This window comes from Musa acuminata, chromosome BXJ2-4, assembly GCF_036884655.1.
Source record: "Musa acuminata AAA Group cultivar baxijiao chromosome BXJ2-4, Cavendish_Baxijiao_AAA, whole genome shotgun sequence".
Lineage (NCBI taxonomy): Eukaryota > Viridiplantae > Streptophyta > Magnoliopsida > Zingiberales > Musaceae > Musa > Musa acuminata.
This window is the reverse complement of record NC_088341.1, coordinates 4,162,630-4,175,992: the sequence shown is the minus strand read 5'-3', so window position 1 is coordinate 4,175,992 and position 13,363 is coordinate 4,162,630. Positions and strand designations below refer to the sequence as shown.

Genomic DNA, 13,363 nt, shown 5'->3' with positions numbered 1-13,363 from the left:
TACACTTTACTTTAAAAAAACCCAAATAAACTTTTAACCTCAATCAAATTAATTATATTTTTAAAAATATAATATTATAATAATCCATGAGCAATGATAACAAAAAAACATGTCACTTAGATATTTTTTAATAATATTTTTAATGCCATAAATATAACACTATAAATACTATTAAAGAACAATATCAATGAGCCAAATAAAAATACTATACAGTTAAAAACTGATAAAAAACCGAGCAAAAAATATTTCACAACAAAAATTTGGAGAGCATTTTAAGTATTTTAAATTAATGACAAATCCAACATGCACACAACCTCATAAGAATAATGTTCCTAGATAAATGTTTCTCAGGGAAAAAAAAAAAGGGAGCCGCTTGAACAGGAGCTTGCAGCATTGCCATCTAAATCCTCTGATGATTATGATCACTCAGAATTCCGATAAGCACATCCTTATTCATCTGTCACGCATCCACTCGATGCAGGTTGAACATTTTTTATGTACTACAAGAATAATGACAGGGGTTATCAGTAAAAGCAAATGCAGAAAAGATAAATGCAATTAATCCGATACCATAGATCCAACCAAACTCTTATCTTTGTACCTTGAGGAGCACTCCTCGAGTAGCTTTGAGAGGTGGTGGGCTCCAATTGTTACTCCTCTCGGCCAATTGCTCTTCAGTCAGATGAACATCCATTCGTCTCTTCACGACATCGATTGTGATTATATCTCCATTTTGAATGAGGCCTATTGGGCCGCCTGCCTGCAATAATTAGAAACTCTCAGAATTTAAATGCAGCTTAGCCAATAAATCTGAAGTACTACGTTGCTAGGAAGAATCAATTAGGAATTATGCCAAAGGTCAGATTTACAGCAAGCTGTGACAGATCTAGTTCCAGAAGTTGCTTTTTTCTGAGCCAGTGATGCTATAGATTATAGCTAAACAGAAATAATGTAAAATAAAGAAGTTTGAAGTGATACGAAGTCCATATTGCTAGTTGATGACAGGTAATTGTTGATGACTTTATATCCTGCACTATGAAAATTGCTGACAGTTGTCGGTCTTTTCTATAATCACTAACACACCTAAGAAGGACCAAAAATATTGTGAGACAGTAGGCCATGGAGAGAGATCCAACATCCCATTACTGAAGAAATGGCCGAATACATTGAACATGTAGCAATGACTTTTGCTGATTATGCAGATTTGCAGTGATTCCTCAGAAGAATGACATATTTTTGCTGATTATGCAGATTTGCAATGATTCCTTGTTCTAAGAAGACCACTTCCATCGTTCTCAGTTCATCGATTACGTTACATCTTATTCCAGGATAAGATTAGAATAGTTGTAGACTTCAAATTATTTTCAGTGAGACCTTTTTTAACCAACATATAGACAAGTTGGTTCAAGATTGGGAGCTCCAAAATTGAAGTTCTCAGCCATAAGCAATTCTCTGGACTATGCAAACAATGACATCTGAAAACAAATTACGCCAATATCATATAATAATAAAAATTAAATACCTGTGCTTCAGGGCATATATGGCCCACAACATACCCATGAGATCCTCCAGAGAACCTACCATCGGTAAGCAAGGCACACTCCTAAAATACAAATAGAATTTTGAGGATGAGATAAATAAAAAATTAAAACCAACCAACCATTCAATATGACTAATTATTAATAGAGTCACACTAAAGCACATAGTATCTGCTGTAAAAGAGCTAAAAAAAATCAAGTACATAATTTTGATCGAAGATCAATCTTCTAGAATTTGTGATCTGCCAGTTAGATAAAAAACAATAAAGAGTTTCAAACCCCAATAGTGTGCATATGTTGAAAATGAAAGAGCCTAATATCTAAGCTTGAGAGTTTTGTTCCTTGCAACAAGGTTCAAGTAATCAGACAATCCCAAAGAGGATTGAATAATCTTACATTCAAGACTTGAATTTTCAGTACCTGACAATCCAGGTAATCAGATCGGGGTCCAGACTGACAAATTCCAAAAGGGATCAGCTTAAAACGGCTGATCCAATTAGGATTCTCATTCCTTTTCCACTTTCTATCAAACGTCAAGCAATCAGTGGTTGACTGCTCCCATCTCCATCTTCTTTACATAATTAAGATATTAAGTAGGGCACGGATCCCAAAGAGGATTGAATAATCTTACATTCAAGACTTGAATTTTCAGTACCTGACAATCCAGGTAATCAGATCGGGGTCCAGACTGACAAATTCCAAAAGGGATCAGCTTAAAACGGCTGATCCAATTAGGATTCTCATTCCTTTTCCACTTTCTATCAAACGTCAAGCAATCAGTGGTTGACTGCTCCCATCTCCATCTTCTTTACATAATTAAGATATTAAGTAGGGCACGGATCCAAAGTATATCTTTTTTTCTGACATTTTCTAGTTCAATAATTTAGGTCTCTACGTAAAGTCACGCATAGTTTTATTCATTTTTGGGCTGACACAAGATCTTAAAATAACAATTTCATCCAACAGTAAGTGGCAAGAATGGACAAATTTTGTCATCTTGTTGGATAGTGTTCCTGCTATCCAAGATTTATCTACTAATACTCAGATGGACTGTGAGAAGCACCAAGCATTTAATCTTAAGAAGATCATAGACAAGATTTTTAACTTGAAAAAAAGATCAACCATGAAAAATGCCTTGCAAGGAATAACACCACCTTTCCAAGACCGGCACCCATTATTGCACTAGTTGGTGTCAGCATTTCAGGCATGCCTGGTCCACCTTTGGGTCCTTCTCCTCTGATGACAACAACGTTACCCTGTTACATGTAATACATGAGGCAACACTGGTTTAGACAGATCTAAATAAACAAAAAGTTAAAAAAAATTTAACATAAAATGGCATTAGGACTTCCAAAACTTAAATCCCATTGACATTAATTTTCCTATCCCGAACCCGATACAAGATGTATGACTACCAAACTATGACTTTAACTACCTGCTTGAACAGTCACTAAAGTAAGTAGGAAAATTAATTACAAATATAAACAAATAAAAAAAATCACTAAAGTAAGTCTATGAGCATCAAAAAGAGAGGAATCCCAATTTATGAGTCCCACCAATATGGGAATCTAGAAAGGGCCAATATATGCAGTCTTCCTTCAGCAATCAAAGACGACAGTGATTGATAAAGCTATAAACAAATGAAATTTAATTTTGGCCCATAATATGTCTCCCTCTATATCTCCACCTAGTTAATTTTTCTTTAATCTATTTCTTCTCTTTTATAATTTATTTGCTGGTTACTCTTTGAGACTTGAACTAGCAAATGAACCAGCAACAAAACAACATCTTCTTGCTAACCTGTTCTCATAACAACTAGAAATTCTAAACCTGTTTTTCCAAAGCAGCAATAAATTGATTATTTTGTTCATTAACAATAAACAAATTTTGTCATTTTCTAATAGGTGAGCCTCCACTTTGACCATACAAAATCATATACCCTTCTTGGCCTTCCACATAGCCATACATCATCAATTAGATATGTCATCAAAATGAACAACACAGGTTGACAGATATAATCTTATTAAAAAAATATTTATAAATATCTATATTCCTCCATATATAGACATATAATTAGTGATTCTACTTTCCAGTATTACTATGAGTTTTCAGACAAGATATTACATAATGCAATGGAAGTGAAGCACAATAATAAGTATATTGGGTTGGAATTTGCTTTGAAGAAAGATATCGTGAAAGGTTTGGATGCTTACCTTAAAGTTCATAGGATTTTCTGAAATTGCTGCAATCATGGACTCCTCACCCTCAAAAACAAGTGCAGGACCTATAAATTAGCCATGATTACTGCTATTGCAAACTTCGGTCCCAAACAAAGAATCATCATCTTCAAACCAATAGCAAGAGAAACTCTTGTTAAATGCTGTACCAGAGAAAAATAACCCTTCTTTGCCAGTAATTTTTGCCACAGAACCCTCTGGAGCGAGATTTCCGTAAAGTATCTGAATATGCCCTGTGGCTTTGATAGGGTTGGACAATGGTCTTATTATTTGCTGTAATTAAAGTTAAAAAGCAACTGGCAATGAGTATTAGCAGCCATGATAAAAGAAATTTATAGGATAGAATGTTTTGTTATCCTACTTGTCCTTCACTTAAGGCAGGGAAGAGTTTGGCATTTTCTGCAAGAGTTTTTCCAGTAACTGTAAATAAACTATAGAAGTTAGAATATGAAATTCAGAAGACTCAAGAGTTGAAAGATAATTGGACTGGTGTACTAACCAGTGATACAATCACCATCCAGAAAACCTTCCTCCAAAAGGAAACGGATGACTCCAGGTGTACCTCCAATCTGTAAGCATAGATATGAATTGGATAGGTTCATAATTATAAACGAAATTTGAATATAAACATAAAAATGTAAAGAGAAGATATAAAAAAATTTAAACACAGAATCATGCCTTGTGTAAATCCTCCATCACATACTTTCCACTAGGCTTGAGGTCGGCAAGAAAAGGGACCTGATCACTAACTTTCTGAAAATCATCTAGGGTTAAATGCAAGCCCACCGACCTACAAGGATTACATAAATTAACATGCAAATAATCTCTTACAAAAATTATTGCATGAAAGTTGTACACCCACCTAGCTATAGCAATCAAATGTAGCACTGCATTAGTAGACCCACCAAGTGCCATAACAACAACCATAGCATTGCGTAATGATTTCTCAGTGATAATGTCACAAGGCTTCAAATCCATTTTTAGCAATTCCAATAAATATTTTCCAGCTAAGCGGCACTCTTCCAACTTCAGTGGATCTTCTGCAGGGGTTGATGAGCTTTCACAGTTTGAAAAAGAATATAATAAGTCAAACCTTCAGATGCAGTGACAAGTGATAGCTCAAAATTGTATTTATTGTATAATTTCTCGTACCTGTAAGGAAGTGACATGCCCATCGTCTCAATAGCAGATGCCATGGTGTTAGCAGTATACATGCCTCCACAAGCCCCAGCTCCAGGACATGAATTGCGTACAACATTCATCCTTTCATCATCATTTATTGACCCGCTAACATATTCCCCATAACACTGGAAAACAAAACATATTAGCATCTCTCAAGCTTGCATTAAATTGTTTTGTATTACATAATAAGAGATAAGAATCCTACTTATGTTATATATTGAAGTATTGAAATTCAAAGTATGAGGCACCATGAAGGATCAAGAGATGATGTATGAAAAAGTTAGGACAGTTGACCAGCACTGCTGTTGAGCATTTAAAAGAACCAAAATCTCTGAGTCATTAAAAATGTGACAATATGGATAATACAAAGAGATTTATTTCCATGTTCTGCATACTGCTTCTCCAAGTTGATTTCATTTGTTCACGGTGAAAAACGCGGAACAGCCAACAGTTTGATGATGATGATGATGATGATACAATGTTACCGAACAATAGAAGCTCTGATCAACACCAAAGAACAAAAAGTTGTAGTTATGAAAGTTTCATTTGTCAATAAGAACTGTTCATTTATTTCAAAGGACAAGGGAACTTTTACAAGGAATCACTTGGATATTTTATTGGAATTCTAGGGAACCCCGTTAATTTTGTGAACAATCAAGTAGCTCTCAGCAAATAATAACCTCTAACTAACAATGAATTTCTCAAAGGCTTCCGGATTGTAGTTAATCTGACCTTTTTAGAATCAAAAACTACTTAACAACTCAGGTTAGCTCTTTTCAACATCTTATTTTAGTTGAATCATATAGTACATATCCAATATTTTCATTCTTACTCTTTACATGTCTAAAAATAGCCTGCATATTTGTGGCACAATATTGAGGATGTTTTGACCGATTTTCTATCTATTCAACTAACCCTAGCAACTGAAATTCAATTTTATTGTAACACTGGTGTCAGTTGAATCATATATCTAGTGTTGTCTGCACAATACAACCAGGCAAAGGTGCAATATTTGGCATGCTATTGCAACTGAACCTTCTTCCCTTACTGAAAGATCCATTCATCACACAAAAGCCATTGTCTAAAACAAAATTTACAATTTTGTAACTTGCAGTCACTGAAGCATAACTGATGAACTCGACAATCGAACTAAGGTTTACATAGATGCATCCAACAGAAAGGAAAAAATGAAATTGTAGCAAAAGACACAAGATTCCAGAAGTAGAAAGATATTAAAGCACAAAAATGTACAGTCATAACTCAGTCATCCACAAGAACTCTGAGACAACATATTATTTCCATACCTGAAATGCAGATACTATATCATAGGAATTTCCCTGAAAATGTCCAGGCTGCATGAAAAATAGAGCATAATTAGTAACTAAGCAATAATTTATAAATTTCAATTATGCATGATCCAAAAAAAATCTAGTGATTTCCTTGAGCAAGAAAACAGTTCTCAGAAGTCTATGAGAAACCATATGATCCTAATTGCTTTCAGATTTTTTGCATATAATGTGTCCTGCATTTTCTGTAATTCTATATCATAGTCAGAACTCAGAACCATGGTTAAAAGTTCCATAGAGTTTTATGCCATGAAGCAGCTTCAACTGGTCTTATAAAGCTGACCACCATCTGCCTGCACTCATAATCCAATGTGATTGTCTGCTGCTATGTCACCAAGTCAGTTGCCATATCAGGGAGTTTGCATCCAAGCCATGTGTGTATCATGTCATCACATCTGCATGATGCCCCATGTGATCTGACAAAAATCACCTCTAGATTTGAAAGTTTATGGGTTTAAAAGTTAGTTATGGTAATAAAGATAACAGTTAACTATTACAACAAACATCAATCCACAAGATCAGATTGAGCAGCTGTAACAAACATTATCCTTTCTGATCAACAAACATCAATCCACAAAATCAGATTGAGCAGCTGTAACAAACACTACCCTTTTTTATCTGAGTTGAAAACCATAAGAAAACAGAGAGAAACAGTTTTGACAAGGAAAATTTGACTTTAAATTTCACAAAGTGACCAACGTATTATAAAGGAGTATGCAAATATCCAAATAAGTTCTTACAACTAAAAGAAATTGAACTCCAACTTTCACATGTGATTTATGCATAAAATAGACAATCATAAGTTGTTTATGAGTCATGTTTAGATGAAACATGAGAAGCATAACTTAAAGAGAAGAGAGGTCAACCAAAAGTTATTGTCTTGCATTCTTCACCTTGATAGTTCCGCCATAAATCATAATACTTGGTCGGTTAAGTCGTCCCATTGCCATAATTGTACCTGGCATCTACAAAGCAATGAAGTTCAGATTTAGAGAAAATGGTTAGGATCTACATAAATTCATACTCAAAAATCGAGTTTAATAATGTCTTCCACAGAAACACTTGTCATGACTCTTTTGGTGCTATTTTATGTAGACAACTATATGCATGAGAGGTGCCATGTGTGAATTCTAGGAACAAAAAATCATCTTAAAGGAATAAATCAATACAAGACATTGCTGCATGTAATAAAAAAACTGCTAGCCAAACAAATTAAGCTCGCCAATACATGACATTAACAGAGGGAATTGTAACTTCAGAAAGCCAATTCTAATGCGTCAGGTTAAACATATTGAACATTTGTGATCATTAATAGAAATTAAACTAAAGAAAGCAGCGATCAAATAGCTCAACTGACATAATTTATGAACATCAACATTTACAATCAGGTTTCTTTCATTAATTTCCCAAAGCATATTGTAAAACACAGTTAAAGCATGACCATATGATAATGTGCAAATTCATATTTTGCGCACTGAAGTTAAGAGACTATCTATTAGAGATGATCTCCCATATAAAAATATATTAAATGGTTAAAAAGCATTCTTTATCAACATTACCGCCACAGGAGCGGAGATTGATAACAATCCCAAAGCATCAAGCATAAGAATGAGCGAAATCCAATATGGAAACAAAGAAGAAGGACCAAATGAAATATGAAAGGACGCAGAGAAAGAAGAAAAGCTCACATTTTTATCGCAACCTGGGATTGAGATATTAGCGTCGTACCACTGCGCCGCCATGACGGTCTCGATACTGTCAGCTATAAGATCCCTCGACTGTAGGCTATAGCACATTCCTCTGGTTCCCATCGAAATAGCGTCGCTGACGCCAATGGTATTGAATCGAAAAGCAACCATGCCAGCCTCGCGGACGCCCTCGCGGACGGCCTCGGCGAGATGGAGGAGGTGCATGTTGCATGTGTTGCCCTCGTACCAGACGGACGATACTCCCACCTGGGGCTTCCTCATGTCGTCATCGGAGAGGCCAACACCGTAAAGGATGGCCTGGGACCCGCCCTGGGACTTGGGCTCCGTGATCCGGGAGCTGTAGCGGTTAAGCTTGTCGGGGACGGGGGGGATTTCCGGTGCCGGAGGCGGGGGGCTGTCGACGATCTGGTGGCGCTCGGAGGCGGAGGAGGAGGAAGCGCGGGGGGGTCGGACACAATGGGGGCGGAGAAAGAATGGATGGTGGGTGGCGGCAGAGGCATCGACTTTCGGGGAGGAGGACAGGCGAAGGGACACGGACGGGGAGAGAGCCAACGACTGCATGGCTACAGAGGAGATGGAGGAAGAGGAGGCGGAGGGGGATTAGGGTCTAAGAGGGGGTTCGGGGGAGAAGACGAGGGGGACCAGGGAAGAAATACGGGATGAGGCGGACCGTTGGATGTGGAAAGTATCGGAATCGGACGGTTATCCGCGTCCGATATCGTCACGTGAACCAGCCGCCACAACGGACAAATCGGGCCGCGAGCTGTTTTGATTTATTTAGTGGACCTCTTGTTGGTGGGATCCGTTCTCTTCAACAATGATAGATTTCGCACTTGATCAGATATTACCCTTTTTCGTACCTTCCTTTTCAATGGGAGGATTCATTGCTTTACAGAGTACTTTCCGCCCAGTCATATGTTGGGTAAACAAACGGGCATTTATAAAGGCTCTGTTCAACTCTTTGACGTTGATAAGATGTGAGAGCTCCATTGATAAAACTATACAAAACTCTCACTTATCCTTTGAAATCTCATCTTTATTATGTATTTTTTATTTATATATATATATAAGAATATAGATATTTATTGGATAAATTATAAAAATTTGTTTGGTATATCATCAGAGTTATTTAATTCTGAATCCCAAATTCGACATCCTTATATTCATATTATCCCCCCTTTGTTTATTATTACCAAGAAACTGGATTTTCATAATACCATGATTGCGCTTGATGAAAGACAATAAAAGGAAGATTTAGCTGAACCATCCTTATTTTATTTGATAAAAAAGGAACATTGATTTCTCTTCTTAGTGGAATATTTGTATTTTATATGATAAAAAGGAATTTTGTATATATTAACTCGAGATAAGTATTACTATTAATAACATTAAGTAAAATTTTGAATGCTTCATTCTATTTTTTAAAATACTATCTATATGAAAAAACGAGTTTTTTGCATACTAAAATTCTTTGACAGTTACGATCGAGAATAAAATGAAGACAACGAAATAAGAAGATACTTTAAGATATATATTAAAAGCCTACTAATAGCCGAAGTAGGTCACATTCTTATACATAGATAAATAAGCATAAAATAGATTTCACTAATTCAAAACATAAATTTCATAATTTTAAGAGAAGATACTGAAAGTTATGAGGATTAAGAAGAAACCGAGAATTGCATAACAGAACATTTAATAAACATCTACTTGGTAGACTCAATGTTCATATCATTCATAACAGCACTGCGTTCTCAAGCAACTTCAAAACAACAAAATAAAAGCAACTGATAATTGCTCCGAAAAGAAACTATGCATGAAATGAAGGAGTTTAATCGAGTGATGATACGGAGAAACCCACCTTTTAATCGAGGTATCAGGCCTCTTGATAGTCGCCTTCCTCCTCATCTTCATATTCAACATCATCATCAGCTGTTGCATCCTGGTACTGTTGATACTCTGAGACCAGATCATTCATGTTGCTTTCTGCTTCGGTGAACTCCATCTCATCCATCCCTTCTCCTGTGTACCAATGTAAGAAAGCCTTCCTTCGGAACATAGCAGTAAACTGCTCGCTGACACGACGGAACATCTCCTGGATTGAGGTAGAGTTCCCGATGAATGTAGATGCCATCTTCAACCCAGTGGGAGGGATGTCACAGACTGTGGATTTGACATTGTTCGGAATCCACTCGACGAAGTAGGAGGAATTCTTGTTTTGCACATTGAGCATTTGCTCATCCACCTCCTTGGTGCTCATTTTACCACGGAACATTGCTGATGCTGTCAGATAACGCCCATGGCGGGGGTCAGCAGCACACATCATGTTCTTGGCATCCCACATCTGTTGGGTGAGCTCGGGGACAGTGAGAGCGCGGTACTGCTGGGATCCACGGGAAGTAAGAGGCGCAAACCCCACCATGAAGAAATGAAGCCGAGGGAAAGGGATGAGGTTGACAGCAAGCTTTCGGAGGTCGGAGTTGAGCTGACCGGGAAAGCGAAGGCAGCATGTAACTCCACTCATGGTGGCAGAAATGAGATGGTTCAGGTCACCAACTGATGTCCATCACAAGGGCAAATACTAAGTTAATGATGCAAACTTGAAACTTAATGCAGCATGAACAACACCTCGAGAAGAGATCCTTACAGCTGGGGGTAGTGAGCTTGAGTGTTCGGAAGCAGATGTCATAGAGAGCTTCGTTATCCAACACCATGCACTCATCAGCGTTCTCAACCAGTTGGTGAACAGAGAGAGTCGCATTGTAGGGTTCAACAACTGTGTCAGAAACCTTAGGAGATGGGAAGACTGAGAAGGTTAGCATCATGCGATCTGGGTACTCTTCTCTTATCTTTGATATGAGGAGTGTCCCCATGCCGGAACCAGTTCCACCTCCCAGTGAATGGCAAACCTGAAACCCTGAAATATAGCAAATAATAACATGATATTAAGAGCTGACAGTTGATAAAACCTGCATAGATACTTTATGTAAAGCAAGGTTGTAGAATTTATATCAATCGAAATCAAAATTAAAATGTTTGATAAAAGAATGCTCCAAGAGAAAACAAAATGAAATTGCGAGATATACAGTTCCCCAAGAGTGGAAATATAAATGAAATCACGAAAGATAATTCTCCAAGAATAGTATGACAGGACAAATTGTTGTTTTAGCTAACTACTACACCAACAAAAAAAAAAAATCCTTTTCAGACAGATAAAACACTGGGGCCTTTCAAATATTTGTTCTAGCGTACCCTGTCAAATAGAGCATCGCTGGATCTTACAACAAATAAAAAGATACTCCTGGTTGATAGATGTGTGGCAAAGAATTGAAAAGATCTTAGGAAGTAATTTGTGGCCATCAAAGAGAGTACGGCAAAAGTGTCTGGCGTTGGATTCCCAATTTAATGACATTTCAAAAGGCCAACCAACATTGGAGCATGCATCGAAACATTGGCACGCACATGACCAAACTGACAGCCTAAGTTGACATCGCAGAAGTACAAAAAAGTTGCATTTCGCTTAGCACTGCTACATTTTAATGTAGATTGAATCTTTTCCTAACAAGTAACGACTTTCAGTTCCGAGATGACCTAATAAAAACATTTAAGATAATATCAAAGTTTGTGTTCAAGATATGTAGATATCTCTTTCTGTGTTTGAGTCTTCAGCTTCTGGATTTTGTGATAACCCAATCAATATGATCATCAAAAAAAGTTAGCAATAGATTCCTATCAATCAAGTAGGCTATGAATTTGTATGCTCACTCATCCTGTTATTTCATCCGATATCTAAATGCTCATATAGCCCCCTTTGAAGCTCATCAATGACAAATTGTTTGTAAATTTTAATACAACTAATGCGAATAGCAAATAAATGGTTTTGGGAGTTAAATAGTAATTCTATTTTTTTCATAGTCATAATTGGGAAAGCATCAATCAAATCATCGAGTGACAGCATCAATTTGGAGACCGTAGTATTCACTAGAATGAAAGGAAAAAATCGATCCATTTGATAAAGATTTTAGATCTAGATGCCCATAGATCCACAAACAAAATTGATTCAAAAACAGATCGCCTTATGATAACGAACACCAGAAAAAGAAGAACGATCACCGAAATCCACAATGATAGACGCGCAATTTAGACGATTAATGCACTTCGAATACTAATTTCGAGTGATTCATAAAAGTATGGCAAAAGAAAAAAGAGAAGAAGTCTCACCCTGCAAGCAATCGCAGTTCTCAGCCTCCTTCCTGACAACATCGAGGACCGCGTCGATGAGCTCGGCGCCCTCGGTGTAGTGGCCCTTGGCCCAGTTGTTTCCGGCTCCGGACTGTCCGAAGACGAAGTTGTCGGGGCGGAAGATCTGGCCGTAGGAGCCCGACCGGACGCTATCCATTGTGCCGGGCTCAAGATCCATGAGCACCGCCCTGGGGACGAAGCGGCCACAGCTGGCTTCGTTGTAATAGACATTCACCCGCTCAAGCTGGAGCTCACTGTCGCCGCCGTAGTGGCCGGTGGCGTCGATCCCGTGCTCCGCGCACACCACCTCCCAGAACTTGGCCCCGATCTGGTTGCCGCACTGGCCGCCCTGTATGTGAAGGATCTCGCGCATCTTGAAGCAGATCGGACGGCGAAGCAGAGGGATCCGAAGGGAGATCGGGGAACGGAGAGGAGGAAGAGAGGAGAGTGGGATGGAACAGATGCAAGAAGAGGGAAGTGCTTATATAGAGAGACGGAAGATGACGGCCGTTGACGGCAGTTTGGGGGTGATTTCTGACAGCGGAGGAGTAACGGGCGTTAGATTTAGCGGGGGATTCGAAATTTGAAATGGTTCAACCGCGATATTGAATATTTTGGGTTTCGTTACATATTTACCCCTATATACATTCTAATGTGACATTACACGTCATTAAGATGTCTTATTTGCAACCAAATCAAGCTGTGAATAATCATAACCATCCATTAGTTGATCAGTGCTTTCCTGATCTGGTGATCACGCCATCTCCTTCCCTCTGTTTCATGGCAGTGGCCGTGTCTTCCTCCTCCATGGCCATGATGAAGGCAACCTGCTCTCTTGCCTTCTACTCAACGTCAGCCTCACAGTGCAGTGGAATCCATGAAGTTAGCAGCATGGTTTGCTGGAGAAGCCTCTTGGCAATGAACAATCGCATGATTCACAGGTTGGCCCTCCTCCGGGAATTAAGTAGGAACAGGGATTACGTTTGTATCACACAAGAGCTTAAGTGGCTCTCACATCATTGCTAGCTCAATGCTGCTGCTGCTGCTGCTGCTGGATGTTGTTGAGATAAGATTTATAAACATGATTGCTGTGAAGCTGCTGCGGAAGA

General features: G+C 38.1%; 2 protein-coding genes across 2 annotated transcripts; both read right to left on the bottom strand.

Moving 5' to 3' along the window:
* Positions 1-188: 188 nt before the first annotated feature.
* LOC135609577 (dihydroxy-acid dehydratase, chloroplastic-like) lies at positions 189-8,633 on the bottom strand. The gene is made up of 14 exons (XM_065102972.1): positions 7,992-8,633; positions 7,197-7,268; positions 6,262-6,309; positions 4,928-5,082; positions 4,638-4,832; positions 4,454-4,565; positions 4,275-4,344; positions 4,137-4,195; positions 3,925-4,048; positions 3,752-3,822; positions 2,693-2,794; positions 1,523-1,603; positions 602-760; positions 189-500 (listed from the first exon to the last, which is right to left on the bottom strand). Exons 1-14 carry the CDS (start codon positions 8,571-8,573, stop codon positions 450-452), a joined length of 1,881 nt encoding a protein of 626 aa, XP_064959044.1. The 5' UTR covers positions 8,574-8,633; the 3' UTR covers positions 189-449.
* A 1,089-nt stretch (positions 8,634-9,722) lies between these two features.
* On the bottom strand, positions 9,723-12,698 carry LOC135609574 (tubulin beta-2 chain-like). The gene is made up of 3 exons (XM_065102966.1): positions 12,234-12,698; positions 10,660-10,929; positions 9,723-10,568 (listed from the first exon to the last, which is right to left on the bottom strand). Exons 1-3 carry the CDS (start codon positions 12,625-12,627, stop codon positions 9,889-9,891), a joined length of 1,344 nt encoding a protein of 447 aa, XP_064959038.1. The 5' UTR covers positions 12,628-12,698; the 3' UTR covers positions 9,723-9,888.
* Positions 12,699-13,363: the final 665 nt, after the last annotated feature.